Source organism: Mastigoproctus giganteus, chromosome 8 (assembly GCF_048544385.1).
Source record: "Mastigoproctus giganteus isolate SK-2022 chromosome 8, ASM4854438v1, whole genome shotgun sequence".
Taxonomy (NCBI): Eukaryota; Metazoa; Arthropoda; class Arachnida; order Uropygi; family Thelyphonidae; genus Mastigoproctus; species Mastigoproctus giganteus.
The window spans coordinates 178,459,463-178,483,138 of record NC_143582.1 but is presented as its reverse complement, the minus strand read 5'-3'; the positions used below and the strand labels follow the sequence as shown (position 1 = coordinate 178,483,138).

General features: G+C 35.0%; 1 protein-coding gene across 3 annotated transcripts in view; it reads left to right on the top strand.

The window, feature by feature from the left end:
* Graf (GTPase regulator associated with FAK) overlaps nucleotides 1–23,676 on the top strand; it is a 537,792-nt gene that overhangs the window by 262,230 nt on the left and 251,886 nt on the right. For all 3 annotated transcript variants that reach the window (XM_090379073.1, XM_090379075.1, XM_090379076.1), the window contains one exon: nucleotides 9,455–9,492. In XM_090379073.1, the coding sequence (XP_090235199.1) occupies nucleotides 9,455–9,492 (38 nt within the window). The remainder of the gene's footprint in view (nucleotides 1–9,454; nucleotides 9,493–23,676) is intronic.

Genomic DNA, 23,676 nt, shown 5'->3' with positions numbered 1-23,676 from the left:
CACAGCGGCAACCCCCAAGGCAGAATGCTGTGGTCCAACAGGAACTAGTAGGTGTTGGTGACTCTATTGTCAGGGAAACGGGGAACATGCTTTGTAAAAAGGATAGGTGGAACAGGACCAGGGTATGTCTGCCAGGGGCAAAGGTTGATGACGTTGTACAGCGGATATCATCTTTTATGGGCACAAAAGGTGATATAGTTGAACACGTTGGCACTAATGATATTAAGAGTAGGAGACCAGCAGAATTTCTTAACAACTACAGGTCACTTTGAAAAAAAGCTTTGAATTAGGGTTGAATTTGAAAGTGTCTGCAATTCTGCCCAGACACGATAGGAGGGAGTATATGATGAGAGCCTTGTCGATCAGTTCGTCCCTGGAAAGATTGTTCAAGGCTCAAGGGGTAAAATTTTTCTCAGCCTGGTCTGTGCTTGTTAACAGAAGGGACTGCTTCTACAGGGATGGGATAGACTTAAATAGAAAAGGAGTCATTGCCGTACAAGTAAACACATGGGTTGTGTTAGGGTAGCTAAGAAAAAGAACAGGTGCATGTATACTTGTGTGTACACCAATGCTAGGAGTTTGGTAATAAATTTGATGAATTTGAGGTATTGCTCAAAGCATCAAAGGCGGATATTGTTGTGATATCATAGACATGGTGTCCCACAGATATAAGGAATGCAGAACTGGAATTTGGAGAGTACAATGTGTACAGAAAGGATAGACAGGATAGGAAGGGAGGAGGGGTTATGCTATTAGTTAAGAAACACACGAAATCCAAGGAAGTGAAGCCAGTCGACACCGCTTGACAGTGCAGTGTCAAGTCTGTTTGGTGTGACATAAGCATTGGGAGATCAAAATTGAGAGTAGGAGTGCGCTATAGGCCTAATGACTCTGATGAGTATAATAAGAATCTGCACAGGGAAACAGAGTGGGCCATTAAATCAGAGAGTCTTATAAACAAAAGGTGATATAGTTGTACACGTTGGCACTAATGATATTAAGAGTAGGAGACCAGCGGAATTACTTAACAAGTACAGGTCACTGTTGAAAAAAGCCGTGAAGTAGGGTTGAATTTGAAAGTGTCTGCAATTCTGCCCAGACACGATAGGAGGGAGTATATGATGAGAGCCTTGTCGATCAATTCGGCCCTGGAAAGATTGTGCAAGGCTGAAGGGGTAGAATTTTTTTCAGCCTGGACTGTACTTGTTAACAGGAGAGATTGCTTCTACAGTGATGGGATACACTTAAATAGAAAGGGTGCAAGAATATTTGCTGATGCTATCGAGGCAGTGTTAGGTGGGTCGGAAAACTGCTAGCTTGGGGGGAGACAAAGACTAATGGATTAACAGAAGCCACGGGCAGAGGTGAAAGAGATTCTTGCACTGCTTCTATTGGAATGAGCAGAAGCCTGAAAAACAAGATGCAGGATATTTCAGAGACTGCTGGAAGTCATTGCGGTACAAGTAAACACATGGGTTGTGTTAGGGTAGCTAAGAATAGAAACAGGTGCATGTATACTTGCGTGTACACTAATGCTAGGAGTTTAGTAAATAAATTTGATGAATTTGAGGTATTACTCAAAACATCAAAGGCAGATATTGTTGGGATATATGAGAGACGTGGTGTCACACAGATATAAGGAATGCAGAACTGGAATTTGGGGAGTACAACGTCTACAGAAAGGATAGACAGGATAGGAAGGGAGGAGGGGTTATGCTATTAGTTAAAAAACACATAAAATCCAAGGAAGTGAAGCCAGTTGACATCGCTGGACAGTGCAGTGTTGAGTCAGTTTGGTGTGACATAAGCATAGGTAAATCAAAATTGAGAGTAGGAGTGTGCTATAGGCCTAATGACTCTGATGAGTATAATAAGATACTGTACAGGGAAATAGAGTGGGCCAGTAAATCAGAGAGTCTTATAATGGGGGATTTTAATTTCCCAGATATTGACTGGAATTTGTGGGTTGGTCACTCACACACTAGCAAGGCTTTTGTGGATTTATTGGATGATTGTTTTCTACACCAGCATGTTCGGGAGGCAACTAGAGGGAGTAATACTCTTGATCTGATTATCAGTAGTGATTCTTCATGCATTAGGAATCTGCAGATAAATGAACCACTGGGTGGCAGTGATCACAGTGTGCTGAAGTGGGATTTACTCAAAGAGGTAACTACCATTAGGGGTAAAGGGAAGGGTTATTGCTTCCGTAAAGGCGACTACGATGGACTGAGACAGTATTTAAATTCTATACAGTGGGACCAACTGATGATGTTACCAACAGCAAATTCAAAATGGGAAGCATTCAAGGAACTAATCTTGGAAGCTACCAGGCTTTACATACCAACCAAGAAATATTGTTCAAGGTTCAGGCCTAAATGGTTGTCAGATGAACTAATGAGACATATGGCAGAGAAGAAAAATGCATGGGATACATACAAATTAATGGGTGACGTGGAAGCCTATGATAGATATAAGTTGGTCTGTAACCAAGTCACAAAGGAGATTAGGCAGGCAAAGGCAGATTATGAGAAATCCTTGGCAAAGGATGCAAAGAAAAACAGAAAAGAGTTCTTTACCTATTTAAACTCAAGAAGGAAAGGGATGAATCAGATTGGTCCACTGGATGTTGATGGTTCAACAGTTGAGGATCCAGCTCAGGGGGCTAACAATCTAAACGAGTATTTTGCATCTACATTCACACATGAGGAGTTATTCAGGAAGGGGAATGTCGTTGGTGAAGTAAACATTGGCAGTGAGCTAGATGATTTTCTAATAACTGAGAGGAAAGTGGAGGAGAAATTGTTGAGGATAAACATAAAAAAGGCACCCGGGGTGGATGGGATCTATCCAGTTATATTAAAGGTGGCAGCAAAGGAAGTAAGCAAACCCCTAGCCATAATTATGAGAGCTTCTTTGGACTCAGGGGAGGTACCCATGGACTGGAGATGTGCAAATGTAACCCCAATTCACAAAGGAGGATCAAAGGCTGACACAAGTAATTATAGACCTGTTAGTTTAACTTCGGTTCCAGGAAAATTAATGGAGGCACTGTTTAAAGAAGCACTGCAGGATCATCTGGACAAGAATTCAGTTATAGCTCAGACACAGCATGGGTTTGTTAAGGGCAGGTCTTGTCTGACCAATTTGATTGGATACTATGATGTAGTCACAAAAGAACTGGATGCAGGGAATAACTTTGATATTATATATTTGGATCTTAGAAAGGCTTTTGATACTGTTGCGCATGGAAGACTGCTGCACAAATTGGAGAAGTGTGGCATTCGAGGCAAATTGCTGCTATGGATAAAGGGATGGTTGAGTGGCAGAAGACAGAGAGTGGTAATCAATGGACACTGCTCAACGTGGACTAATGTTATTAGTGGAGTTCCTCAGGGTTCAGTGTTGGGTCCATTGTTGTTTTCTGTATTTATAAATGATATTGATGATGGTGTATCAGGCTTAATGTCCAAGTTTGCAGACGATACAAAGGTTGGCAGGGTTGTTAAGGACACTACTGATACTATGCTGCTGCAACAGGATCTGGAAAGGTTGAGCAGATGGGCTGAGAGGTGGCAAATGAAGTTTAACATTGACAAATGTAAAGTACTACATATGGGAAACAGTAACCCCAGATCAACGTATCAACTCTGTGGTACTACGCTGACAGTGGTAGAGAATGAAAAGGACCTGGGGGTAATTGTGCAGGCAGATATGAAGTTCTCTGAGCAGTGCAGACGGGCTGCAAGAGTAGCTCATGGTGTCTTGTCAATGATATACAGGAATTTTTCTAGCAGGGACAGGGATGTGATTATTCCCTTGTATAAGGCATTGGTCAGGCCACACCTTGAGTACTGTATACAGGTCTGGAGGCCTCATTTCAAGAAGGATGTAGAGCTGCTGGAACGAGTACAGAGAAGGGCAACAAGATTAGTGAATGGAACAAAGGGTTGCTCTTACGAAGAAAGGCTTAAGTTTTGCAAATTACAGAGCCTGGAGACTAGGCATCGCCGAGGTGATCTGATAGAGGTGTACAAGGCTTTGAATGGCTTGAGCATGCTCAATGCCGATGGAATTCTTCCTCTTGCTCAGAATAATCACCTGAGAGGGCATAAATTCAAATTGAGGAAGGACGGATGTCGGATAGATGTGCGGAAATTCGCCTTTAGCCAGCGGGCAGTTGGTTTGTGGAATAGACTTCCATCGCTTGTTGTTGAAGTTGATAGCCTAAACAAATTTAAGGCTCAGCTGGACAGGTATTTCGAACGAATTGAGGGGTGAAATGGGAGTAGTGGTTGTTTTTTTTTTTTTTCTTTTTTTTTTGGCTGATGCTGAATAAGCTTGCTTTCTTGCATCATATGCCTCTACTAATGCTAATGCTAATGGGAGATTTTAATTTCCCAAATATTGACTGGAATTTGTGGGGTGGTCATTCACCCACCAGCAAGGCTTTTGGGGATTTATTGGATGATTGTTTTCTACATCAGCATGTTTGGGAGGTAACTAGAGGGAGTAATACTCTTGATTTGATTATCAGTACTGATTCTTCATGCATTAAGAATCTGCAGATACAGGAACCACTAGGTGGCAGTGATCACAGTGTGCTGAAGTGGGATTTACTCAAAGAGATAACTACCATCAGGGGAAAAGGGAAGGGTTATTGCTTTCGTAAAGGCGACTACGATGGTCTGAGACTGTATTTAAATTCTATACAGTGGGACTAACTGATGATGTTACCAACAGCAAATTCAAAATGGAAAGCATTCAAAGAACTTATCTTGGAAGCTACTAGACTGTACATACCAACTAAGAAATATTGTTCAAGGTTTAGGCCTAAATGGATGTCAGATGAACCAATGAGACATATGGCAGAGAAGAAAAATGCATGGGATACATATAAATTAACACGTGACACAGAAGCCTATGATAGATATAAGTTGATCTGTAACCAAGTTATAAAGGAAGTTAGGTGGGTGAAGGCAGATCACGAGAAATCTTTGGCAACGGATGCAAAGAAAAACAGCAAAGAGTTCTTTACTTATGAAAACTCTAGAAGGAAGGGGATGAATCAGATTGGTCCACTTGATATTGAACCATTGATTCAATATCAAGTCAACTGTTGATGATCCTGCTCAGGTAGCTAACAAACTAAATGAATATTTTGCATCGACATTCACACATGAGGAGTTATTCAGCGATGGGAATGCCAGTTGTGTATTCAACTCTGGCAGTAAGCTAGATATTCTTGTAATAACTGAGAGTAAAGTGGAGGAGAAATTGTTGAAGATAAACACAAGAAAGGCACCTGGGGTGGATGGGATCTATCCAGTTACATTAAACGAGGCAACAAAGGAAGTAAGGAAACCCTTAGCCATAATTATGAGAGCTTCCTTGGACCCAGGAGAGGTACCCATAGCAGGAGGTGTGCAAATGTGACCCCAATTCGCAAAGGAGGATCAAAGGCTGAGACAAGTAATTATAGACCTGTGAGTTTAACTTCTGTTCCAGGAAAATTAATGGAGGCACTGGTTAAAGCAGCACTGCAGGATCATCTAGACAAGACTTCAGTTATAGCTCGCACACAGCATGATTTTGTTAAGGGGAAGTCTTGCCTGACCAATTTGATTGGATACTATGATGCAGTCACAAAAGAACTGGATGCAGGGAATAACTTTGATATTATATACTTGGATCTTAGAAATTCTTTTGATACTGTTGCATATGGAAGACTGCTGCACAAGTTTGAGCAGTGTGGCATTGGAGGCAAATTGCTGCTATGGTTAAAGGGATGGTTGAGAGAGAGAGAGAGAGAGAGAGAGAGTGAGAGAGTGGTAATTAATGGACAGTACTCATCGTGGACTAATGTTGTTAGTGGAGTCCCTCAGGGTTCAATGTTGGGTCCATTATTCTTTTCTGTATTTATAAATAATATTGCTAATGGTATATCAGTTTAATATCCAAGTTTGGAGACAATGCAAAGGTTGGCAGGATTGTTAAGGACACTACTGATGCAATGCTGCTGCAACAGGATCTGGAAAGGTTGAGCAGATGGGCTTAAGAGGTGGCAAATGAAGTTTAATATTGACAAATGTAAAGTACTACATATGGGAAACAGCAACCCCAGAGCAATGTATGAACTCTGTGGTACTGCACTGACATTGGTAGAGAATGAAAAGGACCTGGGGGTAATAGTGCAGGCAGATATGAAGTTCTCTGAGCAGTGCAGACGGGCTGCAAGAGTAGCTCATGGTGTCTTATGGTATACAGGAAATTTTCTATCAGTGTGGCATTGGCAATGGTCAGGCCACACCTTACGGATTGCTCTTACAATGAATTGAGCAAAGGATTGCTCTTACGAAGGAAGGCTTAAGTTTTGCAAATTACAGTGTCTGGAGACTAGGCACCGGCGTGGTGATCTGATAGAGGTGTATAAAGGTTTGAATGGTTTGAGCATGCTCAGTGCTGATGGGATTCTGCCTCTTGCTCAGAATAATCACCTGAGAGGGCATAAATTCAAATCGAGGAAAGACAGATGTAGGATAGATGTGTGGAAATATGCCTTTAGCCAGCGGGTAGTTGGTTGGTGGAACAGACTTCCATCCCTTGTTGTGGAAGTTGATAGCCTAAATAAATTGAAGGCTCAGCTGGACAGGTATTTCGAATGAACAGAGGGGTGAAGTGGAAGTTTTTTGGCTGATGCTGCATAAGCTTGCTTTATTGCATCATATGCCTCTGCTAATGCTAATGTAACGCTAAATATGAAGGTTGCACTGTGTATATATATATTGCAATCAGTAGTAATATTAATAATTTTTGCATTAATAACCGATGCAAAACACTTAAGAAAGTGTTTAGTTTCTGCTGTGCTTGAGAAACTTCACAGTAATTAAAATAAAATCATATTTCCAGGTTTTATTGTTTTACTGAAATATGCGGTGTTGCTATTATTTATATCTTCTAACAATTCATATGCCTAAAATATGCATTTACATGCACAAATGCGAATAATCTGATGTCTAGTTATCTTTTCTATAAAAGAAGCAGTTTACTGTGTGCGTTTTCATAATGTGTATTGTTTTATTGCAGAATTTGAAGTTTAATCACGGTTATCTCTCAGAAGGTTTTTGACTGTTTATACATGAATATTTTGAAGTTTGAATCAACTAATAATAGAAATGTCATGTTTCTTGTGCATTAGTGGTGATGAATGATGGAAGGAAACAAGCATATACAGCATCAGCGAAGAAAAGAAAAATAATAATAATAATAATACCACTTCTCTCATCACAACCCCTTTTAATAATACTGGTCAACGTGATTTTTACCACCACTTGTTTATTATCTGTTTGCAGATAATATAGTCAAATTTTTTGCAGTCAATTTTTGTTTTGTGTAGATTTAGGAAATCATTCTTAAAATTTCACATCACATTATAGTTTCTACGTATACAGGATTTTTTGTTTACTCATGTATGTTTATCTTGCTGCAGTTTAGGGAAGTAGATATCATACTGATCTGTTGTATTACCTACAATAATAATGCTTGCATGTGCTCATAGTTGGCAGTAATGTTGGGGTAGTAACATGCTCAACTGTGTCTATGTATCTATTGCATATTGTTTGTTTCCTCTGTGTTTACTTGGCATTGCCATTTTAAAATTGTTTAAGCAGAGCAAAGGATGCACCCTTCAACTGTTTATGAATGTGTGCGGAAGTTTTACAACAAAAACTCAGTGGAAGAAAATCTGCAGTATTATAAAATGTGCAGAACCTTTGTACTTTGGTTGAAGGATTCCAGACACTTAGTTTGAAACTTAACTCTTCACTCTTTCTCAAGATTTTTCTGTACTTGTTAATTACATCTTCAGATCTCCTACTCTTTCTTAATATCATTAGTGTACAACAAGATCACCTTTCTTACCCTTAAAAGTCGTTAGCTACTCTCTAACGTCATCAACTTTAGTCTCTGGCAGACATACCGCACTCTTCTTCACCCTATTGTTTTTCCGCAATATATTTAATTTTATATATTAGGATTCTGAACAATTTTTATAATTATTCAGCCTTCTCATATAAAATTTTTAATAATTTTTATAATAATTTTCTAATTTTTTGTAATAATTTTTCAATGTTATAATTTTCTAATTTTTATAATTAGAAGTTATATTAGGAGGCTGTTCAATTTTTAGAATGATTTCAGTTCACGTATATTGACAACCTTAGATACTAGCTTGCTCTTCTCAAGAGTACACTTTAATTCTAGGGACAAGAGTGTTTATTTATTAATCATTTTGTTGTTTAAAAACATAATTGGTTTTGGTGGCCTTGCCTGTTGCTGAGCCACTGAACATCTCAATTGTCAAGAAATTATGGGAAGTGTAATCTTTAACAACCTGTGATAAGGGGTCATCCATTACTTTTTCTGCACTGTTTACAATGCATTATTGTTTCTGAAATTACTTGCGATATTAATAATTGTGAAAAAATCCCCAGATGTAAATAAATACTTTTTTTTTTTTTTTAGGTTGTCAATTAATTACATGTTAGAAGCAAAATCTACTTTGTTGGAACATTGGTTTTTATGACACAAACATGTCACGTGTCTTGCTGCAACTGTCTTCCTTAATCTGCCCCTTTCTTTGAAAAGTTGAGTTTTTCTGTGAAGTCTTCTTTTGAATCTTCTGTGGAACTCTTGCTAGATACTCTGAATTTGTTTGTTAGGACTTCTGGCTCAGCTGATAACTGTTAATGCATATAACATTTTATTGTTCCTGGCGCAAATTTCATCATCACTTGAAAGGATGAACAATGTATTTGGCACAGTTTTTTTTTGTTCCGCAGCATCATTCACTAATAATTATAAAGCAGTTTGCTTTAAAGTACTTGCTTTAAATTTATACTGGTATATCGCTTTAATTTACATGCCATTAAGTACTGTACATCTATGACTGCAGTGATGATAGCTTCATGATCTAAATTATTTTTGCACAGTTCCTGTTGGATATACCTACCAAATTCAAATGCTTTCTATTTCTTTTTTTTCTCCTTTCTTTTTTCAATTCTTGTGCATCACGGTAAAACTTTAATTCTAGTCAATTTGTTGCTGAATCAATATTCTGAAACAAAATAATGCATATGTTATTATATAATTTTTATATTTTTATACCTTATCAGAGTAAAATAGCTAAAACATTATGCAAATAATTATGGTACTGACTGATCTTAAATGTTTGAACTTGCAAAGAGATGACCAGATCTCTTCAGATAGCCACATTAATATTATAAAGTAGTTAATTTGGTTTTGGATATGTGTTGTCTGTAAATGAATTTTTCAGTGTTATTGCAGCTGTCTATGAACAAGAGTAATTCATATTATATTATTCATTGATTTTTATTTTATATGTCAAAATATTTTGTGGTAATGTTTTTTTTTTTTTTTTTTATATTTTTTATAGACTACAACCGATACAGTGAAAATAAAAGAATGCACAAGGTAATTTTTTTTTTTTTTTGGTTTGTATGTTGAAGGCAATTTCAAGATTTATTAGTGGTAGTATTATATTATTATAGGTAAAGTAACATAAGCGATCAAAACTCTTAATCTATTGTCAAAAAAAAAAGTACATGAAAAAAATCCCTTTGGATAAAAAAAATTATTTTTTTATTGTTATTTTTTTTATGGTAAGTGAGCCATTATCTTCCTTAACCCTGTGTGGTATGCCCAGAAAAGTTCCATGATTTGCTGTTTCATCTCTGTATATCTCAGAACAATTTTGTGCTTAGTGTACTGCTTAACACAGTGGTTTTCAACCTAGGTGCTGCAACAACATTCTTGGGGTGGAGTGTAATTTCGGTTTAACTTACATAAAGTTATTATTTATTTATTTTGAAATTTATACATTTATTTCATTATAAAAAGGTGTCCAGTATCCATTGTACCGTACCTTTAATTTTGTGGTATCTATAATTGATCTTTATTTAGTACCTCTATATAAAGAATAAAATTTTTGTATAGGTATATATTAAAAGGTCGAAAACCACTGTGCTAGGTATTTCTTTTGGCCTAGGGGTGCCGTGAAAAAATTACTGGGACACTAAGGGCGCCGTGAACTGAGAAAGTTTGGGAACCTCTGGATTAACATATTACATCCTAATGACCTTTTCCAGGCTGTGTTAAAAAATAGTTTTGTAATAATAATAATAATAATAAAAAAATAATTTGATTAATGTACAAAATGGACAACTCTTTGCTTTTTTTTTTTTTTTTCTGTTCTTCTTACAGCATATACACATCATGAAATGTAATTTTCTAACCTCTCTGCAGTTGCCTCTGTAGCCAGGTGGGAAGGAGCAACAGTGCGTAGCACACGCTTCTTGATTAGACCGGGGTTTGATCCCGTCACCACCAAATACGGAGGATGCGAAAGGTCAGGGAATGACCACTGCATATCCCGGAGCAATATGGCCTTAGTTGCTAATGCTCCTAAAAACCTAAATAACAATAACAACCTCTCTGCAGAAGAGATTCGACCTAGCTATTTCTTTGTGCAGTGTATAAAAAATGAATATCATTTATATATTAATAAAATAACGTACATAAAATATGTGCTAATGAGTTCAGTATATCAATATATATTTTAATAAAACAATGTACGTGAAATATGTGCTAATGTGTTCAGTATTATATTCTTTGTTTTCTTTTGTTGTGTGTCTTTAGTTACTATTTATTTGTTTGTCAGTTGATCACATTTTGGGATGTCCATGAATTATAATTGATAATAGTTGCTCACTGCAAAACCTATTTATAATATCAAAAGTATTAGAATTAGTGCCGGTCGGGCTAGCCGGGTGGGTAAAGTGCTTGCCTGGAAACTCAAAAGTCGCAGGTTTGAATCCCGCCTCGGGCTTGGATCAAAGTACTGCAAAAACTTTGGGAGGTGCATTATGGCTACAGAAGCCGATGCGCTAATAACTACAAAAAAAAAATTAGTATTAGTAATGCCACATGATGCAAGGAAGCCTATGGCTTATGCTGCACCAACCAAAAAAATAAAATAAAATAACAAAAAAATACATAAAATAAAGTAATAATAATAATAATAAAATAACAAAAATACATAAAATAAAATAATAAGAAGAAAATTTTAAAAAAAATAATAAAAATTAATAAGAGAAAATGCATTTCCCTATGCATTTCCCTCCTCCCTTAAGTAATTGTCCAGCTGACCTTTGAATTTCCTCGACTGTCGGCCTCTACCACCCATGTAGGTAACTTATTCCAGTAATTTTTAACTCGCTGGCTAAAATAAAACTTCCTGCAATCCAGTCTAAACAACTCCCCCCGTGACTTGAAATTATGGCCCCTTGTTCTAGAATCATTTATAACCTTGAAAATTTCATCGTTATTCATTTTTCTTATTCCTCTCAGAGCCTTAAACACCTCAATCAAGTCACTTCTAAGGTGCTTACTTTCCAAGCTCTGCAACCCACATATTTGAAGTCTTTCCTGATATGGATGCCCTTTTGCTGGTTTCACCAGGCGAGTTACCCATCTTTAGACCCTTTCAAGAAGAACAATGTCTTTCTTTAGGTGTGGTCTCCATACTTGAACACAGTATTCCAAGTGTGATCTAACAATAGCCTTATATAATGGGATTATGACGTCCTTATCTCTACTAATTGGGCGATTGTTCGATAAATCATCAATAGGACGCCATGGGCTCTCCTTGCAACCAGTCTACAATGCTTGGAGAACTTCATATCTGACCATATCATAATACCCAAATCCCTTTCCTCCACTATTGGTTTTAGTTCAACTCTGCCAACTTACACTTTGCTGGATTAAAGCATAGCTGCCATTTTTCTGACCATTTCTGAAGTCTATCTAGGTCATTCTGAAGAAGCTCTGCTTGGTGGCAATCATTAACTACAATACCAATCTTTAAATCATCTGCAAATTTAGACATCACACCCTCTATCTCTTCATCAATGCCATTTATGAAAATCAAAAACAACAATGGTCCTAATACTGATCCTTGGGGAACCCCACTTCTTACATCAACCCAACTGAGGAACAACCATTTATCACAACCCTCTGCCTCCTGCCCTGAAGCCACTCTGCTACCCATCTAAGGATTTTCCCTGTGATTCCAACCTGTTCCAGCTTATAAAGTAACCACTGATGTGGGACTGAGTCAAATGCTTTGATGAAATCCAAATAAATTATTTGGATTTGGATTATCCACAACGTCAAAATTATTCCCTAAGTCCAGCTCTTGAGTGACCCTGTCGAAATAGCTAACCAGATTAGTTAAACATGATTTTCCCTTTACAAAACCATGCTGAGTAATCTTCAGAATTTCATTTCTATCTAAGTGATCCTGAATTCCACCCTTGATTATTGTCACCATGATTTTCCCTACTACTGAAGATTAACAGGCCGGTAATTTCCCACTTCACTCTTAGAACTACCTTTATATATTGGAGATACATTCACACTTTTCCAATCCAACGGAATCACTCCCGAGTCCAGTGATGCTCTCATAATTAGCCTCAATGGTTCTATGCACTCACTTGCTACCTCCTTCAAGATTATAGGGTAAATGCTATCAGCCCCAGGAGCCTTACTGGCCTGTAGGCTTGAAAGTTTTTTTCATTAAATAAATGTGTGAAATTTCACCATCATTAATTGCATTTTTTTCACCTTCACTCCCAGAATTTCTCATTGACGTGAGGGGTTTTCTTCTGTGAAAAAGGAACCACTATGAAAGGTAGTCGTCAAGTGTAAAGACAATTTCACAGGCAGCAGTCTCAAATGAGCAAAAATTAAGTAGCGTGTAGTGCATTTTAAACATGCTTCATGATCTAGTACTCCCAAAGGGTTTCAGTCATAGGTGTATACAATTTTTTTTGGATAGTTGCCAAAATGGATAAAAGGTAAATGTTGCAGGCTTCTTAGATAAAAACAGTTCCTTACCACTAATTATTTATTTTTGAATGTTTATATTTACTGTTTAATTTTTTTTATATTTAATTATTAAATACAAAACTCCAGCATATTTATTATATGATATTAATAACATTCTTATTACGTGGTTGTAATAATGTTAAATATTGGGGAAGTTACATAAAGCATAAAAAAGCAATACAGAAAATCAGATATTGCTAAAAATGAATATTTTTGAAAAATCGTGGGCCAGTGAATTTTTTTTTTTTTTTAATTTTTTTTTATTATTAAAGTAACATATTTTGTGACATATTACTTTTAAACTTAAGGAGAAGGGGGCATATAACACTTACAATTGCCTACATGTTTGCAGGCAATTGTAAGTGTTATATTGTAAGAGGTTTCACGAGGCGCCTCTGTAGCCAGGTGGGGAAGGAGCAGCAGTGCGTAGCACACGCTTCTTGATTAGACCGGTGTTTGAACCCCTTCACCACCAAATACGGAGGATGCGGAAAGGTCAGGGAATGACCACCACATATTCCCGAAGCAATATGGCCTTAGTTGCTAATGCTCCCAAAAAAAAAAAAAAAACACCCAATAACAATCCATAGCCAGGTGGGAAGGAGCAGCAGTGCATAGCACAAGCTTCTTGATTGGACCGGGGGTTTGAGCCTGTCACCACCAAATACGGAAGATGCGGAAAGGTCAGGGAATGACCACTGCATATCCCGGAGCAATATGGCCTTAGTTGCTAATACTCCTAAAAACCAAATAGCAGGTTTCATGCTGTGCAGGAATGGACCATGGATGAACATGACATGCCTGTTTTAGTCAGTAGTTATTTTAAAGGGATAGCAGTTGCACATTTGGAAGTGGTTTTTAAGGGGTATTGTTTGCACAGAATTGTGTTGTAGCTCAAAATATGAATGGCTTTCATTCATATATATCATCATCTTCAACCATTGTGAGCCACCAAGTGAAGGGCCCGCACATCAAGCTTCCATGAAAGGTGGTCTTGTGCTTTCTGTTGCCATTGAACACCACAAATTTCACAATTTTATCAATCCACCGTATCTTTAGTCTTTTTTTGATTTTTTATCTTAGTAACCAATGGTCGTATCCAACATTAAAATGGTTCCAGACTAATCAGTTAGTGAACATTTTATTGTTTGTCAGTATGAAGTTAATTTCACTAATATTTTTGAGAGGGCTCCTCCTTTTCCAGTTTCATTGGGCATTTTTCTTGAAGAATGAATTCAGAATGTACAAATTTTGTTCCTCTGCAAATTCAATTAGTATATTGCTTTTATCATCCCTTTTTCCAGTTCCATATGGGCTGACAGATCTTTCCCCATACTGGATCTTGCCATTTCTTGCATTGAAATCTCCCTTACAATTTTGTAATGATAATTTCCCTGTTTGCAAAAATGCAATATGTCTTCATCAAATCTATGACTACTAGTAAGAGCATAAACTTGAACAATTTGAAGAGAATAGCAATTATTTACCTTAATAGCATAATAAGCAGTTCTTTCGGTAAAACATTCCACCTTTATGATTGAATCTGTTAGATTTTTATTGATCAGGAACCCAGTTCCACTGCACCATCCGTTGTTTATTCCTTTGTAGTACAGACAATGTCCTACTTTTAGTTTGACCAGATCCTCACCTCTCCAGATCTCACATAAAGTGATGATGACCCAATTGATGTTTTTCATTTCTTGCAATAGTTCTAGGCATAAGTCTATGCTCGTAGACTAAATGTTGAGTGTAACATTTAAAGTCCAATGCTTTTATAGATCTGTTGCCTTTTATATCTACAGGACTTCACTCCCTTGCTGTATATAGTAATAGAGGCACATGATGCAAGAAAGCAAGCATATGAGCTTATTTAGCATCAGCCAAAAAAAAAAAAAAAAAAATCACACAACTATTCCCTCTAAATGTTTGTCCAGTTCCTCCTTGAATTTATTTAAGCCATCAACTTCCACAACGACAGATGGAAGTCTGTTCCAGCAAAACCACCCGCTGGCTAAAGGCAAATTTCCACATATCTATTCTACAACTGTCTTTCCTCAATTTGAATTTATGCTGCCTTAGGTTCGTAATCTGGGCAAGCTGAAGAATCCTATCAGAATTTAGCGTGCTCAACACATTCAAGGCCTTATACACCTCATTCAGATCACCTCTCAGGTGCCTAGTCTCCAGCCTCTGAAATTTGCAGAACTTAAGCCTCTCTTGGTAAGTGGACCCCTTCGTTCCCCTCACCAATCTTGTTGCCCTTCTCTGTACATGCTCAAGCAAATCTACATCCTTCTTAAAATGAGGCCTCCAGACCTGTACTCAAGGCATGGCCTGACCATTGCCCTTTTACAAAGGGATAATCACCTCCTTTTCCCTGCTTTCAAAATTCCTGTATATCATTGACAAAACCCCATGACCTGCTCTTGCCACCTGTCTGCATTCTCAGGAAATTTCATATGACTTCACAATTACTCCCAGGTCTTTCATTTTCTACCACCCTAATTGTAGTACCACATGGTTGGTACGTTCCTCTGGGGATAATTCTACCCATATGCAGTACTTTGCATTTGCCAATGTTAAACTTCAGTTGCCATTTCTCAGCCCATCTACCCAAATTTTTTAGTTCCTGTTGCAGTAGCACACTACCATTACTGTCATTAACAACCCTGCCAACCTTTGTATCATCTGCAAACTTCGACACTTAGTCTGATATTCCTTCATCAATATCATTGATAAATATACAAAACAACATTGGGCCCAACACTGAACCCTGTGGGACTCCACTAATAACATTAGTCCACAAAGAGCAGCATCCATTGATTACCACTCTGTCTTTTCCCACTCAGCTACCCTTTTACCCATTGTAGCAACTTACCCTTAATACCATTCTGCTCCAATTTGTACAGTAGTCTTCCATACGCAACCGTGTCAAAAGCTTTCCTGAAATCCAAATATTTGATATCTTGAATTTACTGTGAATTAACCATCCTGACTTGCAGCTATCTTTCATGTAACTATTTGTCAAATTTATTTCAGGTTTAATTTCAGAATTTTTTAATTCTGTTACTTTATGATGTCTTGTGTATGACGACACCTTGAATTCAACTACTGGAATTTTTTACTACAATTTGCTAACTGTATTTAATAGTTTTTCATCTCCAGGACTATAATTTATCTCACTTTCTTAGAATTCTCTATCAGGAACCTTTTTTAAGAAAGCTCTAGTTTCAATCAACTCTCTTTCCAGTCGATTAATCACTTTTTCTTCCTTGGTGCCATAAACTGCACTGTTCTTTTCATTTCCATTCGAATGCTTATCTTGTGAAACTTTATATATATATACTAGACTAAAACTGATAGATGGCACTCATTCTTCCTTCTATTTGCATAATTCTCTTTTACATCTGCATTTTGCTTCATATATATTAATTCCAACTTCTCACTACTTCACAAATATGCCAGCTTTGCTGCTGCTGTTCTTTGTCAAATTTTGCCTACTAGTATTATATAGTTCCACTGTACGTTTTCCCACCCTTAAGGAAACACACCGCAGTTCTCAGGAATTCAGGATATTTACTTTTCTCTGCTGTCTTATTCACAATTGAATATTTCTCTGTATTCTGCCTTTTCTAATTTTAAACGACTTCCGTTTTTATTTTTGGCTTTATATTTTTGATTTTCCAAAAAAAATTATTATTATTTTTTTTTTCTCCAAAACATATTAGATATTACAGGCATTTGGTATTAGCTTTTTCTTCTTCTAACACTCTCTCAGCCAGGGCACTCTCTAAGAGTTTGGGTCTTTACACCCCTATCTTGCCAGAGTATCCTTTAAATTCTTCTCTTTACTTAATATCTTTTCACAGTCTACTCTTCTTTCTTCTGTCCATAGAGGTATTAGTGCAACTTGAAGGCAATATGGACACTCTTACTCTCCTTCTGTGATCTTCATCTCCTTTGTTTCACTACTTTTCACTTTCCTTACCATGACTTATTTCTTGTCCCTATACTTTTATAATTTTATAAAATTTAATAATAATTTATTATTCAATTAATAATTAATTAAATAATATATTATTTAATTACTGAGGTAATCATTAATTAAATAAATTAATAATTTATTGAAATATTTAATTGTTAATAATAAATAATCAATTATTGATAATAATTTAATTAATATTAATTAAATTATATAATTTATCCCTATAATTTTATATTTTTTTTTTACTCAGAAATTATGTCACCCACTCACCATTAACCCAGATTGCACTTTTATTTGTTGATTTTTATTTTATCTTAGCTCTTATTCAATTGCCTTAATTTTAATTATGAGCACTGTGTGATTTTGTGGAAGATTTATTGCTTTAGCAAAAAAAAAAAAAAAAAAAAATCATGCACTTTTTTTTAGTTTCCTTTTGATATTTTAGTTCTATTAGTATAAGTATGCATAGAAACACAATTTATTGATACATAATCGGGTGGTCCCTGATGGAATACAGGTAGTTCTCGACTTTGAGTTAATTTGTTTGTAGCATGTGCTTGTAGTAAAGCGAAAACTCGTAAAACGGGAATTTATTTCCCATAGACATAATGTTAAAAACAGGGATTACATTCTGAACCATGAAATTTGACCATAGTAATTTTAAATAAAGGTCAACAAAACAGTAGTTTATGCTTAAACAATGATTTATTTATCCAAAGTTTATTTATTTAACCAAATTATAATAGAGAAATTAATTATGTCATATAAATGCTAAAGAATGTTTATCCTTCATTATGATCGACTTGATGATGATGAAGAAGAATAATGAGATCATGTTTGCTTATGATCTCATATTTTGTTTCCAGTTCCTCTTTGCTGTTTCTTTTTATTAACATCACTCTCTGTAATATTACTTTGTTTTGGCATACTTATACAGTATTAATAAGAGAAATAAATTTGAAATAAGACAAAAGACAGCAAAAATGAAGAGCAACCCAACCACTCTTTGTAACGTCAGTATGGTTAACAGCTTTATGTTATGTGAGTCAGTGAAATGCTGTTGTCTGTCTGAACAAACATGCACAGTAGCATTTATGGCTGGAAATGCTGTATTTATGTTTTTAGCATTTATTAATGTTTATATATATTCTATTTTGTTGATACTTGGAACAAAAAAAAAAAAAAAAAACCTCTTAAAGTGGGAACTGCCTGTACCTGCATTATGTATCAAACTTTTTAACTTTCATCAAATATTTCTAATATTTTAACCTTTATTTTTCCTTCTTTTATTATTAGGTTTTCATAACATCAAATTATTTTCCCACCTTTAATTTGATGATTGCTATTTCTTTGCAACTTATTAATCATTATTATATTTTTTTCTCCCATATAGCTTCTTTCCTTTTAATTGGCTTATTAATTCAGCCTTTAATTTCGGATAATTCAGTGCATCATTTCAGTTCTTCGTATTCTTTTCCTATCTTCCACCTTAATTTTTCTGTTTCCTACTAGTTTTGGCACCTTGTTTTCTTTACAATTCCACCTGTTGCACTTTGTTTCTATATATATATATATATATATATATATATATATATATATATGTATAAAATATTGAAGATAATAATAGAACAGGTAAATCAAATAATACCATTCAGGAATTTTAAGAAAATGCAAAGGATTTAAAAAACTAAAAAAAAAAAAAAAAAAATGTTATCGTTGTTTACCCACAATCCAAATGACTTCAAATGGGGCCAACTACCCAGACTGAATGCAAAAAAACGACAAGAAGTTCTCTGTTTCTGTAATGATCAATATATGCTAAGTAATTTGAATTTAAACCAAATATAGATAATTAAAAGTAGTTAAGAAAATTTAGCATCAAAAGTAAGAAATTATAAGTAAGCAATTATAAATGTAAGCATATGTTAATCATCGTTGACCCGACAGAGAATGCAATTTAATGATTAAAATAAGATTAAATATATAGTATAATGCGTATCTACCAGGACATAACGTAGTAACAACAGTAATCGTCAAGATCACAATAATATGTGGTGCCCCCTATGTGATGGATATGGTAATAATAAATAAATAAAATAAAAATAATTAATTAATTAACAAATCAAATTTAAGTAATCAGATTTAAGTTAACGCAAAGAGAACCATGCAGATAGTAAGAAGAAAAACTAAAAGAGTAGGAATAATAGAATCTGAACTCCATAAAGGCGAAAAATAGTAGTATAGATAAGAAGTAGTTTCTCCTACATCCTCGGATTACCCTAATAATTTCGGAGAAATAAAAATAGAGTGTAGGACAGTTTAAAGACAATACAAGATATAAGTTGTGGCTTGGGTATGCCCGGGATTGCAAACCCATTCCTATAGTAGGACCCTGAGCTGAATTTGCAAGTTACCTCAGTGTGAACTTAAGTAAACTTAAATGAATTTAACTATGTAGGGGGAAAAAAAATATATATATATATTATACACTATAATTTGCAAGCCGGTGGGTACAAGTTTTCTACGCCGTAAGACACCAAGAAAGCAAAGTGTACCCTATGTACATATATACATGGCCCTAAATCTGTAATTATGGCAATTATATTGAAGAAAACAAATTTTTGAAATTAATTATGTTTATTGCTTTTCTGAAGTGGTATTTCAGGTAAGAAATGGAGAAATTATTATTAATCAACTTATTGTACAATGCTATTATGTTTGCTGAACAGTTTTTATTATTATTGCAAATGTAAACAATCCTCAGACACTGGGATAAAATGATATTAGCATGCACTGATTTTGATATATTAGATCTCCAGTTTGTAAGGCCGACTATATTGAAATTAAATGCATTTCTTTTATTATATACATTTATATTTATATTATTATGAAATATTTCTATATGAAGATCCAGGTAATTTGCTATAGTATCAGAACTATTAGTTTTTTCTAATACAAGTTCTTCTGGATATAATTTACTGTAATCCTGAACGAAATGTGGACAATTAAACACACATAGATCATCTACGTATCTAAATATAAGTAGGTTATCTTGGAATGCTCTTTCTGTATAATATAGATAGAGGTTTGCAATTATGCTTGATGCTGGACTTCCCATAGGGGTGCCATTCACTTGTAAGTATATCGATGTTCCGTCATATACATAATTATTAAAGATACATAAATTTATTAGAGTATCCCAGTAGGTTAAATCAAACTTTATAGCATTTTTATTTTCCAAATATAGTTTCTGGAGAACAACTTTTAAATTGTCAAGATTAATACTAGTGAATAAACTGTTAAAATCGAATGTTTTTATTTGCTGAATATTGTTATTTTTTATTGCATTTATAATTGGAAAGTTGTTATTTATTATAATAGTTTTATTTACGTTATTTAGTATAATTTTAAGTAACTTTTCTAACCTTTTTCCTGGAATTTAAGCATAACTATCTCTACATGATGTTATGAATCTAAATGCAATAGGTGATTTTTGAAATTTGGGTATACCCTATATAAACGGGTATTTTAGGTTATTATACTTTAACTTTAATTTTTTATGTAACGCAATTAATTTTTTCATTATTATATTAGGTGAAGATGCTATGTATTTATATGTACTACTAGACTGCAGTTCATTTTTAATACTAACAGGTGGTAGATGACTTTCATCAACCAGTGAAATACCACCACTTTGGCTTATTGGAGGCTTGAAGTGTTGAAACCCATGTTTAGTCTCTAGAGCAAAGTTTTCGGCATCCCCCCCCCATACTTCTCCTTCAACCCATGCATGGTACTAAGTACTATAGGTTTTGATACTTTTCATGTTTGGGGTTTTCATAAAAAAATAAATAAATAAAAAATAATTTCTATATAATATGACTTACATATAATTGCATAATTGCAAGCAGCTTTGTCAACGGGAGTAATTACAAAATGTTCATGTATTTCTTTGAGCTACCTATTTATTAATTTTGTATTATATAGATTATCCGGTATGAATTTCAATTGATGATATTTGTTAGATGTGATATCAAGCATTGTAAATAACCACATGTGGCATGCCTCAACCTGTATGTTATATTTGTATGCAGATCTTATGCAGTATTTTAATAAATCTAGATATAACAACCTTTTTAAAGGTTAATTTATGCTATGATGCCATGACATTATTGATTGAACATTACATAAATCTGTATATAACCTTAATTTTTTAAATATAATACCAACTGGATAAATTGGAGAATCTAGAATATAAGTATTAGGGGTGAAAACTATATCCATTAGGTCAAAGGGCCAAGTATTTAGGTAACCTAAGTTAACTTCTTTGTTGTACCCTATAAATAAAACATAGAATATAATAAAATAAAATAAAATAGTAAAATTAAAATGATGATATAGCTAATTATAGATATATGTTTACATTGAATGGAACGTTAACTAGGGCTAGCCCAACCAATAATTAGCTGAGGCTATCTGTTTCTGTTTGCCAGGTTTTCTATGTTCAAATATACTGAGAATTTACTGTGAATATATTATTATTATCAATTTAGTTTAATTACTTTAATATACATTAAATTTAGCAGAAAACTGGCAGAATAACCACTAGCCCAACAGATAGCAGTGAAAATTAATAATAAAAATAATGGAAGTGAATCAAGAATAATAAATGTGAGTACCAACTATTTATTTTTGTAGTGAAAAGGAAAGGCTTATGCCTAAAATTAAGGCGAAGAGGAATAACGATAGTAATAGACCTCGAATTTCTCTAATAGGTTTTGATGCATAAAAATTTAGAGTTAGCAAGCAGAAAGCAAAAGCACAGAAAACAGCATATTATGTAGATACTTGGTATTTACCAGGAATGTAACTGCCTCACCTTTTAGTAAGGATCCTGGTATTATAGTATGTAGTGATATTTGATGTAAATTAGAAGAAATTTTAGAATACCCATTGCTTTATAAATCCAATAATGATTAGAAAAATTACCTGATATATTAGAAGTTTTATGAATAAAATAAGAATAGAAGTTTTATGAATAAGATATAAAATAAAATAATGAATAGAAAAATACCTGATATAATGGAAATTATATGGATAAGATAAAAATATAGAAGCTCCTTAGGAAATTATAAGAATAAATCCGCATTTACTTAAATAGAAGTTCAAATAGTTAATCGAAATTAGCAGTTCAAATAGTTAATCAAAATTAATTTTGACCTAATGGGTATAGTTTTCAACCCTAATATTTATATTCTAAATTCTCCAATTTATCTAGTTGGTATTATATTTAAAAAAATAAGGTTATATAAAAACATGTGTATAGTGAAATAGGAGTAGGCAGAATGGAAAAGCAAAGAATCAATTTTTTTTTTTTAACTTCTGGATTCTTTGCTTTTCCATTTTACTCACCTCCTATTTTACTTTGCATACATTATAATCCAGGCTAGGTGCTGTTTTTTATGCTTACACAGCCTCAGATGTTTGCTGATATTGCTTTATTTCTCCAGCCCTTTGTTCTTGAGTGCCTCCGTAGCCAGGTGGGAAGGAGCAGCAGTGCGTAGCACACGCTTCTTGATTAGACCGGGGTTCGAGCCCGTCACCACCAAATACGAAGGATGCGGAAAGGTCAGGGAATGACCACCGCATATCCCGGAGCAATATGGCCTTAGTTGCTAATGCTCGTAAAAACCCAAATAACAAACTAACAAACCCTTTGTTCTTGATCATAAGTCTACTAATTTTAATGTTTATGTTACATGCCTGTAGTGAGTGTTCGTTTCTCTGCACTGCTCATGCTGCCATCTATATTCAGTTTCATATCTATACCTTGCTCTGTTCATTGGCTGTCTGGTTTTACATTTTGTAAGTGCTTATTAAGCTTTCTCGGTTTTATTTCTTTACTGCATTAGGGCCTCCATGGTGTGGGTCTATTGCTTTGGTGGACTGACCTTTGTTTGTCAGTCATTTTCTGTTGCAGTAATTTGCATTGCTTTTTGATATGCATTAGCATTAGCATTAGTAGAGGCATTTGATGCAAGAAAGCAAGCTTATGCAGCATCAGCCAAAAAAAAAAAACCCACTTCCACTTCACCATATGCAGTGACTGGAGACCAGAGACTGGACAATATGCAGTATTGTCCAGTCTCTGGTGAGATTGGACTCAACAGTAGTCTAGTTTTCTATTTTTAGTTGTTTTATTTATTCATCATTCTTCATTTATTTGTTGTACTTTTGTGGTTGGCTTTTTTATTTTGTCATGATATGTCACAATTTTTGGCTGTAGTGCCCTCATGGTGGGCGACAGTCTAAAATTTTTATTTATTGGCTCGTAATCTTGGCTACATTTGCCTTTTATGTAAATTTTAGATATATTTTCCTTCTGTTGTACTTCTCTCTCTCTCTCTCTCTCTCTCTCTCTCTCTCTCTCTCTCTCTCTCTCTCCCCCCTCAGTTTATTCTATTCTACCTACCTCCTATTTTACTTTACATACATTATAATCCAATCTGCATGCTGTTTGTTATGCTTATGCAGCCTCAGTTGTCTGCTTGTATTTCTTTATTGCTTTATTTCTCCAGCCCTTTTGCCACAGTAATTCTGCCAACACCAAGCAACTTGCTCGGTGTTAGCAGCGGTTCTGTCTGTCTATGAAAGAACAGCGAAAGCTTGTTCTTGTTCGGAGTCTCTTAATATTAATGTATATTTATATTTTTAGATATAAAATT